Source organism: Bombus fervidus, chromosome 1 (assembly GCF_041682495.2).
Source record: "Bombus fervidus isolate BK054 chromosome 1, iyBomFerv1, whole genome shotgun sequence".
Classification (NCBI taxonomy): domain Eukaryota; kingdom Metazoa; phylum Arthropoda; class Insecta; order Hymenoptera; family Apidae; genus Bombus; species Bombus fervidus.
Genome location: NC_091517.1, coordinates 22,724,800 through 22,746,374, shown reverse-complemented (window position 1 = coordinate 22,746,374; position 21,575 = coordinate 22,724,800). Strand labels below are relative to the sequence as shown.

The 21,575-nt window shown below is 27.7% G+C and overlaps 5 protein-coding genes across 12 annotated transcripts in view; 2 read left to right on the top strand and 3 right to left on the bottom strand.

The window, feature by feature from the left end:
- The first annotated feature begins 17 nt into the window (after window positions 1-17).
- Window positions 18-5,248, top strand: LOC139990827 (probable methyltransferase TARBP1). Its single transcript, XM_072010362.1, has 10 exons — window positions 18-2,759; window positions 2,829-3,058; window positions 3,131-3,347; window positions 3,437-3,589; window positions 3,672-3,836; window positions 3,907-4,092; window positions 4,184-4,358; window positions 4,444-4,787; window positions 4,860-4,996; window positions 5,053-5,248. The coding sequence occupies exons 1-10, from the start codon at window positions 18-20 to the stop codon at window positions 5,201-5,203; spliced, it is 4,500 nt and encodes a 1,499-aa protein (XP_071866463.1). The 3' UTR covers window positions 5,204-5,248.
- Window positions 5,249-5,364: 116 nt separating this feature from the next.
- LOC139990884 (ATP synthase F(0) complex subunit g, mitochondrial) lies at window positions 5,365-6,200 on the bottom strand. The gene is made up of 2 exons (XM_072010466.1): window positions 6,054-6,200; window positions 5,365-5,701 (listed from the first exon to the last, which is right to left on the bottom strand). Exons 1-2 carry the CDS (start codon window positions 6,091-6,093, stop codon window positions 5,442-5,444), a joined length of 300 nt encoding a protein of 99 aa, XP_071866567.1. The 5' UTR covers window positions 6,094-6,200; the 3' UTR covers window positions 5,365-5,441.
- Window positions 6,201-6,783: 583 nt separating this feature from the next.
- Tbcc (Tubulin-binding cofactor C) lies at window positions 6,784-7,812 on the bottom strand. Its single transcript, XM_072001732.1, has one exon. It carries the CDS (start codon window positions 7,810-7,812, stop codon window positions 6,784-6,786), a length of 1,029 nt encoding a protein of 342 aa, XP_071857833.1.
- LOC139990843 (WD repeat-containing protein 26) lies at window positions 7,742-18,445 on the bottom strand. Of its 5 annotated transcripts, none has more exons than XM_072010415.1 (14): window positions 18,000-18,445; window positions 17,372-17,608; window positions 16,602-16,761; window positions 16,351-16,521; window positions 15,986-16,159; window positions 15,560-15,745; window positions 15,221-15,487; window positions 14,991-15,136; window positions 14,695-14,903; window positions 14,377-14,571; window positions 12,360-14,272; window positions 8,806-8,941; window positions 8,247-8,518; window positions 7,742-7,978 (listed from the first exon to the last, which is right to left on the bottom strand). In XM_072010415.1, exons 1-11 carry the CDS (start codon window positions 18,011-18,013, stop codon window positions 14,217-14,219), a joined length of 1,815 nt encoding a protein of 604 aa, XP_071866516.1. In that variant the 5' UTR covers window positions 18,014-18,445; the 3' UTR covers window positions 7,742-7,978; window positions 8,247-8,518; window positions 8,806-8,941; window positions 12,360-14,216. The 5 variants fall into 5 exon arrangements, with proteins under 5 accessions (XP_071866516.1, XP_071866497.1, XP_071866506.1 ...); XM_072010396.1 differs by having other exon boundaries at window positions 8,296-8,518; XM_072010405.1 differs by having other exon boundaries at window positions 8,346-8,518.
- Window positions 18,446-19,198: 753 nt separating this feature from the next.
- LOC139990617 (protein expanded) overlaps window positions 19,199-21,575 on the top strand; it is a 117,477-nt gene continuing 115,100 nt past the window's right edge. For 3 of the 4 annotated variants that reach the window (XM_072010053.1, XM_072010019.1, XM_072010029.1), the window contains exon 1: window positions 19,199-19,670. The gene's annotated coding sequence lies outside the window, so the exon portion shown is untranslated. Of the gene's footprint in view, window positions 19,671-21,451; window positions 21,541-21,575 lie in introns of those variants that run through there. The other variant, XM_072010037.1, reaches the window with a different exon arrangement.

The window sequence follows — 21,575 nt, the reverse complement described above, 5'->3', positions numbered from 1 at the left end:
TAAAAAATTACAACAAAATGGATCTGCATGAACGCTATATGCATACTTCAACAATAGATTTTTCAATCTTGGAATTATTAGACATTGCATTCAAAGATGACCCATTTTTATTGCTACATCGTTTAAACAAATATTACAATACCCAAATACTAAAAGACAATTTATATGCAAAGCAATTACATACATTTCGAATGATATTATGTTATGAATATCAACTTATATTTGATACAAAAAAGAAACATTCTAAAGCAGTGTCAAATGATTTATGTTTTAAAATTATAGAAAATACTTTATTGGGGAAAAAAAAATTACAAAATTTTATCGAATATCCAATTTTATACGATATTATAATTTTACGATTAACGCTTCACTGTGATGTACGGTGTATTGAACAACACTTGATAAATTTTCAGAAGTCGAATGCTGATACCTTGAATAGTAATGAAAGTAAAATTTTGTATATGAAAATATTAGAATGCTTTTTAGAATCATTACAATTAAAGAAATTTCTGTATAATGACTTGGAATCAAATCTACTGAAACGTTTTAATTCTTTGTACCTGAAAGATATAATATTATGGTTACAAATGAAAGAAAATAAGGAATGGCAATTATTTGCTTCAATTTTCCCAAAATTAATAAATACCTTTGATTCTGAAAGTATTTTCCCAGCTGTATGGAATTGTATCTTAAATGAATTAGATGATTTGAAAGATTTATTAAGTGCACTCAGCATTTTAATAGATATATATTTCTCATTAAACTTAAAAGATAAGAGTCTTATACATCATGATCTATATTGTACAAAACAACTATGGTTATTAATAATGAAGAGCTTAAAGTCTCCTATACAGCAGTATCGTAAACAAGCATTATTTATAATGAAACAAATAACTTATTTTATGAATACTATAGCTGAAAGTGATTTAAAATCGATAGAGTATACAATTACTCCTTTCCTATGCAATCAATCTATTAAAACAGAAATATCAATAAATGACATTAGACAAAATTATTTCTTGATATTAGAAGCATTGGAAGAAAAACAACATCATCTAATATTACCTGCATTAACTCATTTACCAATTTTGGTAAAAGGAAGTCAGGAGCATGCTGCATGTAACAACTGCTTTAGCAATATTTGGTTACAACTATGTTTTGAAAGAATATTATTGCATGAAAATAATACTATAGTAAAACAGGGAATATTGTATGTTTGTAAATTACCTGCTCTTTTACATGATGATCAGTTTGTAAAATTATTTATACATGTTTTAAATAATACATTTTTATATGAATGTAAAACTTATCAACAAGAACCAGAAATATTAAACGATATTGTAACATTATTTATACATGTAAAAAAGGAACAAGTTGAATTTTTAAATAAAGTTCTTCAAATAATGAACGAAGAAACATGGGCTCCTATACCAATATTTTATATGATGAAAGTTTTAAGGACAGTTTCAAGTCAAGTATTAAATTATTGGGAAGATGATCAATTAAATATAATTAAATCTTTAATTCAGAAAAACCAAATGCATTCTCATATATTAAGAATTGCATTTCAAATTGAACTTATAAAAACAATTTCTCTTTCTATAAAAAAAATTAATGACTTGAAAATTGTAATGGATATGTTGTTAGAATTTCCTTTAGAAGAAATTTTCATAAGAAATTCATTTTTATGGAATATTATAATAGCATGGTTGAAAGAAGTATTAGTAAAAGTAGATGCAATAAATTTTATTAAATTTATTTGTAAGGAACATCCATGTCAAGATTTGCATGTAAAATTCAATCCTGCAAAATTTGCTCTTATTGTTACAATGTTTCATGATGCAGGTCTAATATTACAACAGAAATCATGTCCTGTAGAAGGTGTACTCAATAATTGGCTATCATCACTGAAAGGGATAGCTACAAGACCTTATGCAGATACTGCACATATTTTTTATATGATAGAATTTATGTCATATTTACTTAATTTAAATGACATAGACACACAGAAGAGTATTATACAACTGTTCACTTTATATATTAATGATGCATTAAAATTTTTACTTAAAAGCAGCAAAAGCATACCATACAAGTTTAATTATGAAGAATTAAACAGATATCTTACTGCAATTACTTCAACTCTTAACAATGGAAACTTGCTTTTAACAAAACAAGAAATTTTACATTATGTTGAGAAGTTTAAAAATGATAGTATAACTATTATTCAAAATATAAAACAATATACAAACATGCATTACATATATGCTTTATATATCTTACATTATACTCAAAATATTTTATATACAAACTACACTTCATTTTATTTACAACCATTATTAAATATCCATAATATTCACATACCTAGTAATGATGAATCTGAAATAGAACTGAAAGGGAAAATAGCGTCAGATTGTTATGTATTACTTGCTAGACTTGTAAATCAATTTTTAACGAAAGTAGAAATAAAATTATGGCCTCAAAACATTGACTGGATTAAAAGTATTTCCTATTTATATGAAATGGGAGGAAATGAAATTATTCCAGAAGTAGCACTGATATTAAAAACAATGGTTAATAAGGGAGCAATAGGAGATCCAGAAAATAAATTAAACTTGATATCTATTTTCACTACATGTTGGAAAACCACTTTGTTGAGTACAAAGAACAAGATTTATTTTCTAGCAATAAAAAATCTTATAGGAGTTGTTATAAACAATAATTTTTTGCTATTACCCAATATTAAGGATTTTGTAGACAATGTAAGATAGTAATATATTTTTCAGGAAATGAATCTCTTCTTGTATATTAAAATTATCTTTAATTTTTAGTTTCTTAATCAACTACTGGAAGAAAGTAATAATATGCCAAAACTGAAAAAATTTTTATTAGATGAAATGAAATTTTTAAACACGTGCTGTTTAAAAAATCTACAAGATGCACTATTAACATGTCTCCTTCATGGACATGTACTTCGAAAAGATAAACAAATAGAAAATCAAGTCTATTTATATATTACAAAAAATTATCATAGCTGTTACCCACAACATATACAAATAATGTAAGTACTTTTATAATCTTTAACATTATTTTATATATTCATCTTTTATTAATATTTTAACTTCATTAATAGAGATCATAATAATGATGCTAATGTTAGAGCAGCTTCTGTCATTCTGCTACATCAGATAATTAATGAAGATAGAGAATTTGGATCAACATTTCTCCCAAGTATTTTACAGAAATTAGAAAAATACAAAAATAAACGATATTTCAATCATTCTTACATACATAAAATAAAGCATCGAATTATGCAAACTTTATTAATAATACAGCCAATTTTAACTAAGGTAACAAAATATTGTATGCGAATTACATATCATTTTATTTTAAATTGTAGTAATAAATATAGTAGGAAAAACATTTAACTCATCTACAGGATAGTACTGTAATACTGCAAGAATTTCTTTGTAATTTAATACTTCTGGAAAGTAATCAACATAGTGTTCGAATAATGCAAGAATGGATATTAATAAAAATTTTTGTGGAAAATATAGAATTTCATGATAAAATCTGGGAATTTTTTGAAGAGGTATTTAAATAAGTTTTGTGTTTCTCTTATGAAATTGTTTTTTATTAATATAAGAAGTCCCTGACTAATATAATATGTGTAGGGTATTAAAACACGTCCAGGATGTGTTAGTTCCATAATGTGTATCATTTATCATGTTTCTAAACTTCTACCTAAAGATTCCCAAAGTAATTTTATTTTAACGGCACTCAATTATATTACCCGTTGCTGTTTAGGACAACAATATAGTATGCGTCTTTACGCTCAGGTAAATTGTATTATGTTGAGTTATAAACTAATAATAAATTATAATCATATTAATATTTTGTTCACAATAGATTATCTTTGTAAAATTATACAAAATGTTGGAAGAAATGAATTTTGATCATGCAACATTACAATATAGAGGATTATATAATGCCGCAATTGCAACTTTGAAAGATGGATTAGCAAGAAATTCAAACAAAATTCAGGATGATTTTTATCTTTCTATTTTTCATCCTATACTAAACTATACCTTACAAGTAATATTAAAATTACTATTTAAAATCATTAAATAGATAAATAAAAATAAAAAAATATAATACTTAAATAATGTTTTCTTTCTATTTATAGACAATTTATTATGAATTACCTCGATTGACTGATATGGATGCAAGTGAATGGATAAATCCACATTTGTTCAAAAATTTGAATTTTGAAGAATTTAATGGTCATTCTCTTCAGCTATATAACATAAGTACATCATTATCAGATACTAAAACATCATCATTTTTAATAAAATCTTCAGGTATTTTATAAACTATTATGATTATACTAATTTCTAATAATATGCTTCATACATGTAAAGAATACTAAATTCCTAAAATTTAAAGAAAAAACAGGTGGTATAGAATCTTTTGGAAAAAATGGTAATATGGAATTTGAAGAATTGAATGATATTCAAAAAAAAATTAATCCTCTAATATCTACCAATTTGTCACATAGTGATATTTTTCCAACAATCAGAGAATCCATTTCTCATAAGAGAATATCAGATGAAGATGGTCTTATAGTTGTAGCATGTCTTGTTAGTCGTACTCCAAACTTAGGGGGACTTGCTCGTACTTGTGAAATTTTTAATGTAAAAGAATTGGTTATTGCTAATATGAATCAAATTAAAGATAAGGAATTTCAGAATCTAAGTGTATCAGCTGAATATTGGATAACTATTACAGAGGTATATTTTATATGTACAACATTTTAATACATACAAAAGAGGTTTATTGTAACCAATTCATGACCATTGCAGGCAAAACCATATGAACTATGCAAATACTTACTGAATAAAAAAGATATGGGATGGTCTTTGGTAGGAGTAGAACAAACAGCTAATAGTACAAATTTGTTAAATATGAAATTTGAGAAAAAGACAATTCTTGTTTTAGGGTAAGTAATTATAAAATAAATAAATTCATATGAATAAGAATAAATGTCATTTATAGAAATGAAAAAGATGGGATTCCTGCAAACTTGATACCTTTGTTTGATACCTGCATAGAAATACCACAAGTTGGTGTAATACGATCATTAAATGTTCATGTTAGTGGAGCAATATGTATATGGCAGTATGCAAAACAGCATATATTAACATGATCCTATTTTTGAGTATAATAAATAATTATATAATATAATGTTTAATGTTTCTTTTTTTTTAAATGACACATCTTTTATGAAACTTAGCAATGAAATAAGAAAATATTTTAATTAAATAATATTAATGTTTATTTATAAAATTAAAATTGAATTTATATGTGTATATATATGTATATATATATTTATTTGAGTAACTATTATACAGAGATTATATCCCCATATGAATATTAATACATTTTTATACGTTATATCCTATGAGGTGTCGTTTTCCAATACATTCTCCTACGAAGAACCAACATAAAATTTCAATTCCAACTAATGTATTTAGCCAAGCTTCACGCACTGTGAGATCAAGATATCGTTTATTTTTAACAGCACTGATTATATTGGAGATACCATTTCTTATGGCAGGAATGTCAGATACCTTTGGTGGAACTAATTCTACTTTTCCATAATATACAAAATTCCTAACAGCAGGCTTGGCTTTCGTTGATAAAACTGCAATAAATACATGATTATAAGTAATAATTATAATACATTTCATTTATATTAATAAAAAATTATTAACGATTGACAGTAAAACCAACTGGAAATATATATATCTTACATAACCTTGAAAACATTAAGAAAAATATTTCTGACAAATTATGTGTCCATTAATGACTTATTTAAAATTGTTCTGGAATTTCAATGAGTGAAATATGATCGTAATTTAAGATAGCAAAACAATTAATTCTCTTTTATTTTACAACCAGAATATTTGAGTTATATAACAATCAATTTTTATCAGCAAGTTATAATTAACTTTATAAAATAAAATACTTATAATAATTAAGCATTAAATACGTACCTTTAGATATTGCTATAAGCTCTCCAATAAGTTTCGACATTTTTAATCACTTTTCTTTAAGCAACTTTCTTTCGTGAGGAACGACAGGACCACAACCGTCTCACACCCTATGATTCTGTAACAACCCCCTTTGCAACTGATAATTCTGTCATCTAGCGGTAATTTTTGGAATTATAACTTAAAATTATGTACATATATAATAGCAGATAATAGATACATACACATACTAAGTACTATACCATGGACTGTAGCCGAATACAATTATAAAATTACAAACGAAACATAGAATTTTATCTTTATGTATCTTTTATCGTTATGCAGGTGAAAAAATGATTAGAACAATGATATTGAGCAAAAATTACTATGCTAATTTTTTCTACTTTTATTAAAATATTTTTATTATTGACATAAAATTTTTATTAATATTTTCATATTCAAAATATTAAACGCTAACATTTAAAAGTACATTACATAGGAATGTTAGGAATCTCATTAGTTCATCTTTAATTTAGGATATACTAAAAGTAGTTGCGTGATATATAATTCACAAACAGCAAGTTTATTAAACATTTTGTAAGTATACAAAACACTTACATACAGTATAATTTCTGTGAAAAAGCGAAGTATGCACATAAAGAATTTATATAACAAAATAAGTATCTATAATATTAAAAAAATGGTATTTTGAGAACTGAGTTTTAGACATTATGACTTATTTTATTTATATTTATTAATCCCAACATTTTACACGCAATTCAGGCTCTAGAATGCTCCAATTTGGTGAATGTTTTTCGTTTGATAACCAATTAAAGTCATCAACGCAATTCCAGTTATTTATTTTTGGATCAAGTCCAGCTAGATTAAAGTGATTTGCTTGATCTTCATAAGACCAGTTATAAGGTGCTACACGTATTTTTGTACAATCTTCTATAATTGATCTACTCGTAACATGTAAATAAATAGTACAATCTGTTGAAGAATGTAGTCGAAGTTGCTGACACGCAAAAGCAAATACACATTCACTACAGTCGTGTGCAAATACAGATGATGTTACTGGTCCAACTAATACAGTACACTCTTTTAAGTTTACCATGTGTAAGGTACTAGGTGTGCCATAAATTCGTACTGTACAGTGAATTAAATCGGACAGTAAAATATCATTTTTATTCACATTTTCAGCATCCAAAATTAATTGTTCATTAACTTTTCCTAACAACATTAATGCACTGTCTCCATATTTACTTGATAATTTATGATTCTGTTTTGCAGAACCATTTACAATTCCTTCTGATATCTTCAAATCCTTTAGACCATCTGTCATATCGTGTGTCTTGTCAGATGTTTTCTTTACAACTCTTCGGTTTTTAAAACCAAATTTCTTTTTAGGTAATAATGTTACTTCTAATTCAGAAGCTTCATTTTCTAGTAATTGTAAATTTTCTTGTGCTCTTCTAATATCATAAACTTTTAAAAACATCTTTGATTGTGATAAGTAATTCTTAAGTGTCTGAATTTCTTTATTTATTTTATCAAATATCCCAGGAAGAGCTGGTGTCGGAGCACTGGGTGCATCATCTAACATTTCTTTAATTTTCTTACATGATGAATAAAATGTGTCCTTAAAATAACTACTTTGTTCAGATTCAACAGCCAATGATTGCCTTTCTTCTCTCCGTCTTTCAATAATGTTTTTCCTTTCACGATCTCTTTTACTAATACGATCTGGTAAACTACCTTCTATTAGCGTAGGAGAATCCATATTGCACTTTTAATGTTATTCCTTTTTAAATTATGTCTTTATTTCTAGATTATTATATCAACTTTGTATATTATATACTTGCCGTTTTCAATAATAAATTTGTCTTTACCAATAGTATATTTTAGTAGGGCTATGAATTTTATATTTAGAGTCTTGTAGATAAAAACTGAAAATTACAAGAAAAATATAAGTAATTAACTAACATTAATAAAGGACCAATTATCATATGAAGACATTTGTTAAATATTAAGTTAATAAAATAAATATAAATACAAATATATAAAAATTATTTACCAAATCTTGAAAGAATATATATTAGATTAAATGATAGAATTTATCTATATAATTTTTCTCAATATATTTTATGTTTTGTAAAATAACATAAACTATATCTTTTTAAGAGTTGATAAAATAATAACCAATCATAAACAAACCTGTCAAATATACTCTACGTATGATGCTTATATCAGAGCATACAAATACCTTGTTTTTAGGAGTATCAATTTGTGAAGAATATCTTAAAACATCACTACCTATTAAGAATGGTGGAAGTTTTACAAACTCCGTAAAATTTAACTTTCATTTTGTTGCTGTTGCCACAATGCAAGATCCGACAATTTGGTACTTGTGTTACGTACTTTGCTTTCAAGCATGTAATAACCGTCTAGCAGCACTGGACAATACTTAAATGCAAAATGTCTGCAACCTAGTATTTATAACATTCATTTCAATAATTGTTTAGATGCACTTACAAAAATTTGATCAACTGTCTAACATAATACATTGTCTTTTTTCAATAGCACGAACGCAACTTCGATAAAATGTATTAAATTTAAATCATGATTGTAATGTTTTTCGTATGTTTTTCTTATATGATTTTCTTATGTTTCTTAACATTTTGATTGTTACACGTAATTATGTCAAACTATAACTGAATGAAAATAACCTAAAATATAAAAGAATCATACAGAGTAACGAATAGTTCATATATACCTTGGAATGTACTTAAAGAATACCACAATGCTATCGCTCCAGAGAAACATATACTTTCAGACACAAGAAATATTTTTAATGCAGAAAAAGTCCTTCGTGGCGGCTTGTAAAGCATACTAGCTAACAATACGATTTCCTAAAATGGAAATTATCAATACGGCAAAGGATGATAGATATATTTTTCGAGATATCGAAGGATTTCGATAGGGATAGTAAGTAAAGCAATCTTATTCTTTACTCTCGTTATGTAACTCTCGAAAGAAGTTATACTGTTCGATATATTCTTTCGATATAAAGGGCGGAAAATTTGAAGTTACGTGAAACATGTGTCATTTTAATAATATACTAAATTATTAATAATGATGAGATAAAAAACATATTAGTAATATTATCTACGATAAAAATTACGTTCTCTATAATGTGATAGGTGTAAAACTATATATAAATTTTATCTAACATATTAAAGAATTTTATTATAATCAAATATACAGCAAGAGACATGTAAGATTGCAATCTAAAATATCTCCATTGTTTTTAGTGGTATGAAAAATATTTAAAGGAGGAAATGTTTAATTTGAAGGGACAAATAATACAATAATCACTTTTCGGAATTATATGATATATAAATCCAATTATACTACCCTTCAACGAAAAATTTCTAATAAAATATATTTAGAACAGCGATTTTAAACCATACAATTGAAATTTTTATGTTATAGATACAAGTTTAAGCAGTTATGTAATTTTTATAGAATAGTTGAACTTGTTTTAAAATATACAGATATCTTCGAAGATACAATTTTTATATTTACTTGCCCCTTCAGATCGAATATTAAATAAAATATCTTTAAGTCCTCCCTTAAAAATTTTTGTGCATTACCAAAAATAGTGTTCCTATTTTAAGTGACCCATCTTATTTATTGCATAACTAATAATAATATTATAACATTCTACTTATTTTTTTGTATCTGTTCATCTATCGGTTATGATATAAAATCGATTATAAATCTATTAACAGAAGATGATGTACAATATAAAAGCATTTTGTCAATTCTTATATTTTGAATTAAATAATTGTAATAGGGAAGTTGTGGTAGTATGTAAAATTTTGTTCTGCCTTACTTAGGCCTTCTTTAAAAAATGTTTTGTTTTGATAGATTGTTACTATATAGGATGCAGCCAAATAACACGTACAAGTGGACATGAGGTAATTTCTTGTGAAAAATAAGTTGAAAATATAGAATACAATTTTTTCGTCCGACTTTTAGTTTTCGCGAAAACTGAGTTTGAAAATATGCCAAGTATGTATATTTGAAATATACTTAAAATAATCAGCTGGGGATAAATTTACATGTCAAAATAAGTATAACAGTGCAATAAAATTTTTCCGTGTAAGACTTTATTTTCAAGAAGGTAGAGATTGAACATGTTGAGAAAAGGATCGGTCTAATATCATAAATTTTCAAATTTATTTTTCTCAGAAACAAAGTGTCTTGTGAAAAAGTTTCATTCTACATTTTCAAATTATTTTCACGTATACTATTCTTCCGTCGATTACTTACTCCTGTCGAATCCAAAACTAGCCATGTTCAAGTATACTTGGTAAATTTTCAAACTTGATGTTCTTGAAAATGAAGCACCATATGAAAAATTTTTATTCTATATTTTCTCCTTATTTTTTCATCAGACATCACCTCATGCTCGCTTATATATGTTATTCAGTCGCATCCTATATATGATATTTAAAAATTAAATATTGCATAATACTATATATATATAGTATTATATAGTATATATATAGTAGTATGTTCTTTCACATTTCACTATGAATATACAAATAAATTTGAAAATATTAATGCAGAATAATATATTATAATAAACTTTTTCCATAACATAACATTTCATGTATAAAATAGCGATATAATTTAATAGTATACACGTTAAGTTAGAAAGTGCAGAACATTGTACCTATGGAAACAGCCTAATATAAAGATTGTAGAAGAATATTTATTATACAGCTTTTCATACATAAGCATAGATAAAATATATATGTAAATGGGAAATGTGTATTTTAAAAAATCATTTAAGAGTGCATCTGCAAGTAGTGTTTGTTATATATATAGCAATAAAAAAATAATTATTAAGATAACTTTTCTCATAATTTGTACAGGAAATGATGTAATTTCTTTTTATTTAATTCTTTCTATATATCAAGTATTTAAAGTTAAGCACAAATACTGTATCAAAATTTTGTTTAATTTTAGTATTATTAATGCAAAATTATGATATTAACCTATTATTAAATTTATTACGATTCGTTTTAACCTGTAATAATAGAGTAATATCTCACTAAAACAATTTGTTACACAATGTAGATTATATTTTAAAAGATTAAGAAGTACATATTTGCTTTCAAAAATTAGAAATGTCCATTATTCGAAAAATAGGAAATATTCGTTATTATACATACTATGCATAAACAAATTCTTATTCACACATCTATTTGACTCTTCATAGTTTATTTAAAATATTTTCGGATAAATTATAAGTAAAACAAGCAGTTAACTCACGCATTATTGGCCTCAAATCATACAATTAGTACCTAATATTACGCACTTTTAATATAACATATCTATACTAGACATTTTAAGAGCAAACACACACTGCTACGATAACAAACGGCAGTTTTTTCCCATAAAACCATATATTTTTCATTTTATGTACATATGAGATAAGAAATTAAAATCTAAATGTTTAAGAAATATAGAGTCAATAATAATAATAATAATAATAATAATAATAATAATAATAATAATAATAATAATAATAATAATAATAACAATAATAATAATAATAATAATAATAATAATGTACATAAACAAGATTCTTTAACAAGTTTTACTTCCTTGATAAGATGAATCATATTATAATTTAATTATATTAACTTTCCTAATAAACAACTCCAATTGCACTGTGAAAACGCAAATCGTTATGTAAGATATAATTAGTTTATGCTTAAATATGTATTATTTTTTTGTAGTTCTTTTTAATTTTGTCAAAATTTCAGTACATATCTGGTCCAAAACTATTTAAAAATTATATATTATGATCCAACATAAAATAATACTGCTCAAAAAGTAGCTATTTACTTGAATTATTCATTTTATTCTTCCTATAATAAATCAAACTTCTAAGAAGGTTATTTTTTTCAACTTTCAAGATTCTATGAAAATTTTTTGCCCCTTATTTAAGTCAAATAATTTAAATAATTTAGTTTTTATGCAAATTTCTATATTTAATTTGTCAAACATGACATATTTTATATATCAAGTTGTTGTACACTAATTTTATAGAAAATAAGAATTCTAATAACTTTCCTTATTGTTTAGAATAGTAATATTGAAATATTTGTCAATAAATATAAAAATACTTAATTATATGAGACAATTATTATCACTTTATTAGTATTACAAATAACTGAAAAGATTAAAGACAAAGATATTTTTGATAGAATTATGATGAAGATGTATGTTAGATTTGAATTCACGACTTACTTTCAAGCAAAAGTAATCACTTATTGTTTGTTATATTGCAAACTATACCAAATTATGAAAAAGTCCTGGAAACTTTTAATTAGATTATAAAGTGCTAAGGCACCACAGGTAAATGCAAATGATAATAGTGATTGGTATCATATTATCTCACTACAATTTCAGGGGCATAAACTACAGACATTTCCTTTGCATGTAAACTTCTCTTGTTATGTAAACGTATTTGTAACATTATTTGTTCTGAATGTATTTGTACACACATACTCTACAACTTCTGATACTGTGAGACCTCCAGTTTGGTTTTCATTGTTTGATAACAAATCCAACAGAGGAAAAGTAAGTGTTTGAATATTCTTATATTTTTATTTGTGATTATATTTTATAGTATATTATTTAATGTTACCATATTAGAAAAAAAGAAAGAAATTAATTTACATTTTGTATGTTTTTTTTTTTTTTTTATTAGTAAAGAAATCATTTTAAAAAGGTGGAGAATGACAAATTGTATAGTTTGCTATGAATAAAACGAAAATTGATGTATGAAGTAAAAATGTAATAAGTATAGTGTTAAAAGATGCTGTAATGTTACATATATTCAAAATAACAATTATTCATAGCATATGTCTTTAGTTTTGATTTAAAATTTCTAGATATTATTATAGTTATAAAAGATAGTTATTGTTATTTTGTAATAATAAAAGTCAAAATACTAGTAATAAATGAAATGCGACATATACAGATATTTGATTTATATCAAGGAACTAATGTTTTAAAATAAATGTTCAAAATCTATGTTATTCTACCAATGTTATATTAAAATTTTTATGAGCGTGAAAATATTAAGGCAAATATAATATTTATAAATTTTTGACATTCAGTGCGTACATTTTAATAATATAAAATCACAGTACTGAATAAAGGTACTAATATCAGGATTCATGCTCAACTTTTACATACAAATTGAGTTTGTTTCTTTTTATACTAAAATCGTTGAATTTTTAAATTTCTGACTCATTTCGCGTCAAACTGTACGTCTCATAACAGAGTTCAAACTGTTTATAAACTTCATAATTTATCTCACTTAGTCATCAAATTATTTACTGAAATTAAATTTCTCTCCATATAATATTCGTATTACTTCTACATTTTTAATGATGATTTACGACACCTGTATACAATTTGAAACATACAATATCAATGTAAGATGGCAGTTACATATATAGTGAAAAATGAGAATGACATCACCCTCATCAATGATTAACAAAATTAATTAGAAATTCATTAAGCACGAAATTGTTATTTACAGCTTTTTATTTTTAGAAAGATTAAATCTGACACAGTTTCTGTCAAAACAAGGTTTCTTTTTTTGATAATAGTCTCACGAAATCATAAATTTTATATCTTGCTGCAATGGTTTTTACTTTATGCTTATTAATGCACATTAATTTTTCTCTTTACATCAATGCTACGACGGAATTTGTTGAATTTCTATTTTGTCATAACTTATATTAGCCAACATATATTATGCTGTTTTTGTTTGCAAAAGTTTACATCGTTAATTCACATTGATAAATCATTTAAATTTAATTTTGATAAACAGGTAAACCATAAGATTATATATAAAATCTGATAATAAAGAAAAGATTGATTCTCAAATAACTCCTGATTATTAGTTGTTTAATGAATTAGCATAATGCTAACACATCTCTCTTTTACTCTCAATAGTAGTCATTTACCCAGACTTACAGTAATGAGGCATAAAGAGATAGCTGCTGGGGCAGGAAAGAGTCAGTATGACAATCAATATGACAGTCTTTTGAACACCATGAGGTCATGGGAACACTGATATACTGTAGTACGCTACGATACCATTTCATGCCATCCACTACCATTTGAGGAGTTACTTTCTAATGGAACTAAAATTTAAGTACATAGATGATTAAAGTCAATTATTTTCATTTAAAAAGATTATTAATATTTTTATTGATAGCTTTGATAAAACAAAGTTTAATAAACTTACCAGTCTTGTCACTATCAACTTTTTCTGGAGAAGATGACCTAGGTCCCCATATTCTCACTGTGCAATCATCTGATACAGAAGCCATCATTTGGTGATATACTGGATTCCATGAAACACAATTTACTGTTCTACTATGTCCTGTTAGAATTGCTATAGGTAATTCCCTTTTGATATGCCACACATAGACTTTAGTATCTATAATAGGAATAGTTATAAAATAATAGGACAAATAATAGAAATTAATATCATTATAGAAATGTTTATATAATTTTTACTTCAGAAATGATATAAATAAAATATTTTTGTTAAATAATTTACCTTCACTACCGGATGCAACAAAATCTTGATTTACACCACCAAAACAACTATGGATTGTGAAATGTCCTTGAGTAACACCTTGAAAACGCCTTACTAAACATCTATCTTGTAAATCCCAAAGATGTACACCCTGATTGGCCACATTAAGAAGTGCAAGTCGATCTGCTTTATCTACACTAAAGGACATCAAAGGATGATCTTCTTGTAATCTATAATATTAAATATTTTAGTTAATATAATACTCTTATATTATTCTCTACATTACATTATCCATGATAAAGCAACTATGATTTTACATTGTAAAGTCACATAATTCGTCAAAATTATATCCTCGAATCCTATGATGCGAATCAGCAGCAAGAACCGTTTTTCCATCATTTTTACACCATAGACATTTTACTCTAACTCCTTCCCATGATTCTGAGACATTACCTTCAATATCCTAAAATTTCGTGTTCAAATATTTAATGCATTATTTCACTAGCTTAATGAAATATAATATGTTAGAAATTAATTGATATGTTACAAATTGATAGAATTGTCCACGAAGTCCTCCAGCTACAAATTTACGTGAATCAGGATACCAAGCACAAGCTGTAAGTGAATCATCAGTACTTTGGGTTACTGTTGCACGTAGTTCATAATCAGGTGGGTCAATACTCCAAAGCCAAAGCTCTGGACAATCTTCAGGTCCACACGCAATTAAAAGACTGCTATCAGGACTCCAAGCAATTAGTGCTACTCCATAAGTATGACCCTCTAATGTTTTTCTATGAGTTACTCTCAATGTTTCCTATTTTTAATATAACATTGTTACTCACTCTATCAAAATTTATTATTTTGTTATATTTACTAATTTACTTACTGGATCGACATCCCAAATAATTACAGTCATATCCTTAGAACCTGTAGCTAGTTTACGACCATCAGGAGAAAATTTACAATACCACACTTCATCACAATGATTATTGAGCACCTGTAGAGTATGGCACGGGAACTGTTCTTTGCTACAGCTGTGGTCCACAAGCAGTGACACATTTTCTAAACTTGCCTAATTTATAACAGACATAAAATCATAATTGTATTAACAGAAAAAAAGTTGAATATTATATAAATTTAAAGGCGTACATTTAAAAAAATTTTGCTTCTTTTTTAATTTTCCAAAACAGCATTATATTATTTAAATATATATCCTAAACGAATAAAATGATATACTTTATAAAATTATAAAGGAAGATTTTCTCTTTATCTCAAAAATTTTAAATATTTAAAAGGAGATAGTAAATATTACCTGAGTATGTGTTACATGGTATGTACATTGTTGATTTTGCATTTCCACAGCTTGACACAAAAGAGAATGAAGGCGACGTGGTGGTAACATAATGGAGGGTGGCAGATATTTCTGTAGTCTATCCATTAAAGCAGCCCTCGAGACTGCACCTTTGCCATCCCAGCCTGCACGTGTCTGTTAACAAGTGTCTATTTGCTAGTGATCAAATTTTCAGTAACAGGTTAGTTTCAGAATATTTCTATATCCATACAAAATTCAATCTTTGAAAGTTCATTAGTACATAATTGATTAGCAATAAAATATTTAACACACATTTTATTATATATATTTCTGGAATAGAATATTATTAGTAAAATGTATAATACCTGTAATTCATCACGTCCACTGCACATCATAAATGCAGATAACTGGTGTACACGACCTGTATTATGCCCTAAAGGTGTAAGTTCATTGCGTAAGACATGCAATGCTTCCAGTACTAATCCTTCTTCTAAGTATTCTAAGTATTTTTGTTCTAGTAACAAGAATTTCATCTCCTATGAATGGATAGTATTAATGAAATATGTGTATATATGTTTAATCATATTTAAAATATTCTAAATGTGAAGATATTTACTACTAGACTTTGATTTGCTCCATTTAAAAATATTTTAAGTTCACTAAGGTCGTGCTCTGCCTTTGTCCAATCTCCATCCATAACATGTTGTCTAAATTTTGCAGCAGCTGGATGATCTAGACGACAACCTGACTCTTGCATGAGAAGATCTGCTGTACGACTAAAAAAAGATATTTCATATCGTCAATTTAATGTAGTGAAAGATTGGCTAGTATTATTTAACTTTATGAAAAGTCTACTTTTACTTAGTTTCAAGTGAGTCTTTGTTACAAACATCTATATTTTTTAAGTATATTGCTACCATCTGAATAATAACATGGTAAAATGGTAATAATGCTACTAACAATAATAGCAATAATAATCTATTATAGACAAATACAACTTATGCATACATAATGTATATGTCTCTTTTTTAATGCCCACATTATAAAGCAAATATAACTTGCAGATACTGCTGCCTATATTTCAAGGTTCTATAATTAGCTTTCTCCCACCACAGAGTACGTAGTCCAGATAGGTTGTGATACAATACTTCTGATAAATGCATACAAAGAAAACTTAAGAAACAAAGAAAACTTTCAAGAACAGTTACAATAAAGGAACAAATTCATGAAGATTGAATTGTAATATTTCGTATTTAACTAATAGCATATAAATTACATAAACAGTTTTATGAATCTTAATCATAACATATATAAAATGACCTTTCAAAATCATTCTTTATCACTACAATTTGGGAATATACAGAAACTAAATTGAAAGTTACATACTTCAGTCCGACTGTCTTCAAATGTTGTCCAATAAGTCTGACAATATCTTGATTGGTTTTGTCCATTATTTTTGGCGGTCCCAAATTCTGATTTGTTTCTCCATTAACACTATTGATGTCATTATCCGATTCCGGTATCATGTTGCCATTTGCATGAGGTCCACCAGAGTCAGCTGTTGAACCATTCTGCTGCAGCCCGGAGGAAATGCCACCGTTTGAAGTCTGCTGTTGCATTATGCTGTCATGCACACGGAAATGTTACCCGTGATGACAATAGTAGTCCGCAATATTAACAAGCATGTGTACTAATGTTTTATCTTGACTTAAGTGTCTCTTCTTTTATTGTTTTGACTGTTTTTAAATGTTTTTTCTATCATAAGAATTTAAAAATGCTATGTGTACAAAAGTGTACATGTTTATATATAAAAAATCTATAACTATTCGATGAAAGGATTTCAATAAATAAGAAAACCGCTTGATAGACAGCACATATGAAAGGAATCCGACGTCGATACGTCTTGAGATTCTGCAAGGAAGAAGATACACGTGAGAGCGTCATAACGAAGGGGGTAAGCCCCTTCGTGTGTTGACTACGCGCTCGCGATGATCTAGGGCCCTGTTTGCGTTACCGATAGTTTTCCATCTCAGGATCGGTGTGGTGCTCGTCCGCTGGTCGTAGAGTAGTCGGGAGAGAACTACGAGACCTTTTGCACGGTGGCGGAGCGAGTCCACCGTCGTCTGACTCGCTGCTCGAGGCCAGGCTTATGCGCGTACCGCCCCGTTTTTCACACGATTATTGTCCCTAAGATCGTTGGTGGGGCTGGGGCTGGAGCACGCACGCAGCCACGGTTGCGTTGCACGGAAAACTCGTAGCCTCCCCCCTTTTTTCTGCTTCTTTTCTTGATTAATGCGTATGCCGTTTATCCCGTCGGACCTGCTAACCGACGATCAGAAAACGAAGAAAAACAGAATTCTTGCACGCCTGCCAAAACGGATACGAACAATGACTGTTACACAGCTGATACTTGTTTAGATCGTCGTTTACGTCACACTGTGATCTTTGCAGATAGTTCCGCTGACTATGGCGCCCACTATGTCCGCTCAGAAATGTTGCTTTTCTAAGCTTATAAAATCTCTTTTGCTTATAATTCCCACAGTAAGATGGAAGCACTTATCTACTAAAATATTGCTTAGCGGGAAATTTAATGTACATTTATATATCGGTTTAATTGTCTATTTAAATATAAATAGATAAATAAATTAATCATATAGCGTCATTTTATTAATTCTTTAACGTATTCCTATTATTATTTTCTAATACAAATCGAAATGAAAGTTTATTTCAATAATATAAATTGTTGTGCACCAAAATTAACCTTGGTTACATAACACACATACGATCTATTATTGATTATTATAAAAAAGTATATTATAATATATTATAGATATATGATCTACACAAAAGATGACATTATAAACAAATTTTAACATTTTAAAATTTACTTCATTCTAGTAATATGCGAAATGGAAAAATATACTTTCACGTATAAATATTATTAAACACAATTCTGTTAAATATTTTAATTTACTCTATAATAATTATAAAATATTATCAAAATTTGTAAAATAAATTCAACGTAATTATAATTTACGTAATGAATTATATATGGAACTCCATAAAATTTTTATAAATTGAGAAGACATAGTTCATTGTGTACTATATTATCGATAAATTTTAAATAATTCATACGATTCGCGTAGAGTTTTGTGGGGTACAAGTTGATTCATCTGTGTTAGGTTAGTTTGTCGATTATGGGAAGTCGGCGTGTGCCGCTAGTCAGTCAGTCGCCGGCCGCCGGTGCAGTATGTTGCAATGGTGTTTTATAGAACTTTTTAAGTTTTGTTCTACAGAACTGTGTCCTAAATTTCTATAAGCTTGCACGTATAACAATTACCAGAAAAGTTGACGAATTTTTAGGAATAAGAATGTCGTTCGTGGTAACGTCAGAATGTTTTTTTCCGCGGTTCGATTAACGTGTGAGAGAAAAAGAGGAATTCGTTTCATCCGCGTCGAAGTTCAGTTCACGTGAGATCACTGAATCTCGTGTAAGCGGCAGCAAACGTGCGATTTGTGTTGTGCTGTGCATTTTTAATATCCTTACGGAAAAAGTGTTTATTCGTTACGTCCACTTGTTGCGCGCCCAAACCAGGCTTCTTTGTGTTACGTTGGATTAACCGGATTACATGCACTATCGGGATGTTCTTTCTGCTAACATAAATCATTAGGAACGAAAGAAGAGGTAATTTTCTCACATTTTTTAATTTTATGCTCGTGTGATCGAAATTAAACGTTTTGTGGTTTTCGATCACGGTGATCATTTTTTTGTACGCTTGTTTTAATTGGCAACATGTTTAAATAATGGCCGCCATTTTTTTAAAGCGCGGGCGATGAAAGTGGAATGGGAAAGTCGTATTTAAAACAGAATTTACATGGGTAATATACGATGTTTCGATGCGTGTTTCTTGTCTACTCATTAATGACATATTGATCTTATGTTAACAATATCTATCATACTTTATTATGGTTTTCGTTATTAATGCGTGATGTGAAAGATTTCCATCCTGTAAAAATTCTTTCCATGTGTAGCTATGCGTAAAAGACGAATTTTCGTATGTTTTATATTTACTTGATAAAAACTATATGATTGTGATCGTTATGTATACTTTTTCGCTAATTGATTAATTATTTTCTGTGAAATTAAGAATATCCAAGTAGCAACTTTTGCAAATACTATGTGTTGTCTTTTGTATTTATGCAAATAAAATTGATTTCCCTTTTTATTATTTTTTATAATCGGTCAGAAATATTAATCTAATTTAGATAGGACGTTAGGTTTAGGAATTTTCTGAATTTTTATTATTTTCAAATTTATTCGACCAAGTTTGTAATAGTTGAAACAATAACTTTATGGTGAGTGTTTTTTATACTAAAAGCTCACTCACGTGTGATATTTACATGTAATGAATTTTCTGTAGCGGATATATACTTTTAAATATATACATGTAGCGAGTTCGTGTATGCACATTTCGATGACCACCGTACGACGGCACGTCGCCGAGTGGAATGAGATGACAATGCGATGAGACTGGAGAAGGGAAAGGTGCCTCGCAACTAGTGATGGCCACACAATTGTTTCCGAGGCAAACTTTCGAGTAATTAGCGATACAAAATTGTAAATCAGTTTAACAATATTATTTAAATTCAGGAATGTCAAAAATTGGAATTACATTTTGTCCTTGGAATGTGCAATTTCATATATTATAAAAATTCACAACCGATTATAAAATAATAATAACAATTTTTAAGATGGTGAATTAAACGTGAAATACATACATATAATCAATATTGTCAAATAATATTTGTTATACCGTAACATACCAGACTGCATATCTTAATTTATGCAGTTACAAACAAAAGGAAAAGATAGTGAGATTACTCCTTTATTGAAAAAATGTAAGATTTGAAATATTCATCTGAAATAAATCAGCTTCAAAAACTTAAGGGTTTGGAGCAATAAGGAAGACTGTAGTAGTTTATTACTACGAATATTATTATAGTTGACTATGAACACGTTTAGGAAAGTGATTTGATTTTGACTAATTTTGAGTTGATTTTCGTTGATCTTCCCAAATTATTGGAAAGTGGAATTAGCTTCTTATTGTAATAATTCCATCCATTATTTATATTTATAATATGATAAAAGGGAACTCTTAAATTGTTAATGCTCATTTCTCGACTATCTCCTTTTGTACATGAGAAAGTCATTTATATATATATCAATTGCAACATCTGTCATAAATACAATGTTTGTTAATTCCTGTAGTGAATTAAACTTGTCAAATTGTGGAGAATGTTTTATTTCGAATAATATTTGAAGCGCTTGGAAACGTGTCGAGTCCATCGCTATTTGCAGGATGGGAAGATGTCCATGGAGAGAGGGCACATTCCACTGTGCATGCGCATGCGCACATTCTGATTTGCGGCACCCGCGCATTCGACCGCGTGTAGCCAGTGTTGTTGAGGTTAACTTCTTCTGATTTATACATATCTGGAAAAAGCAATCTCAATGCGGAACGCAAACCGTATTTGTGCATACCTTCGGAAATTAGGTAAGCAGCGTACGTACTTTCCTTAATGATTTCCA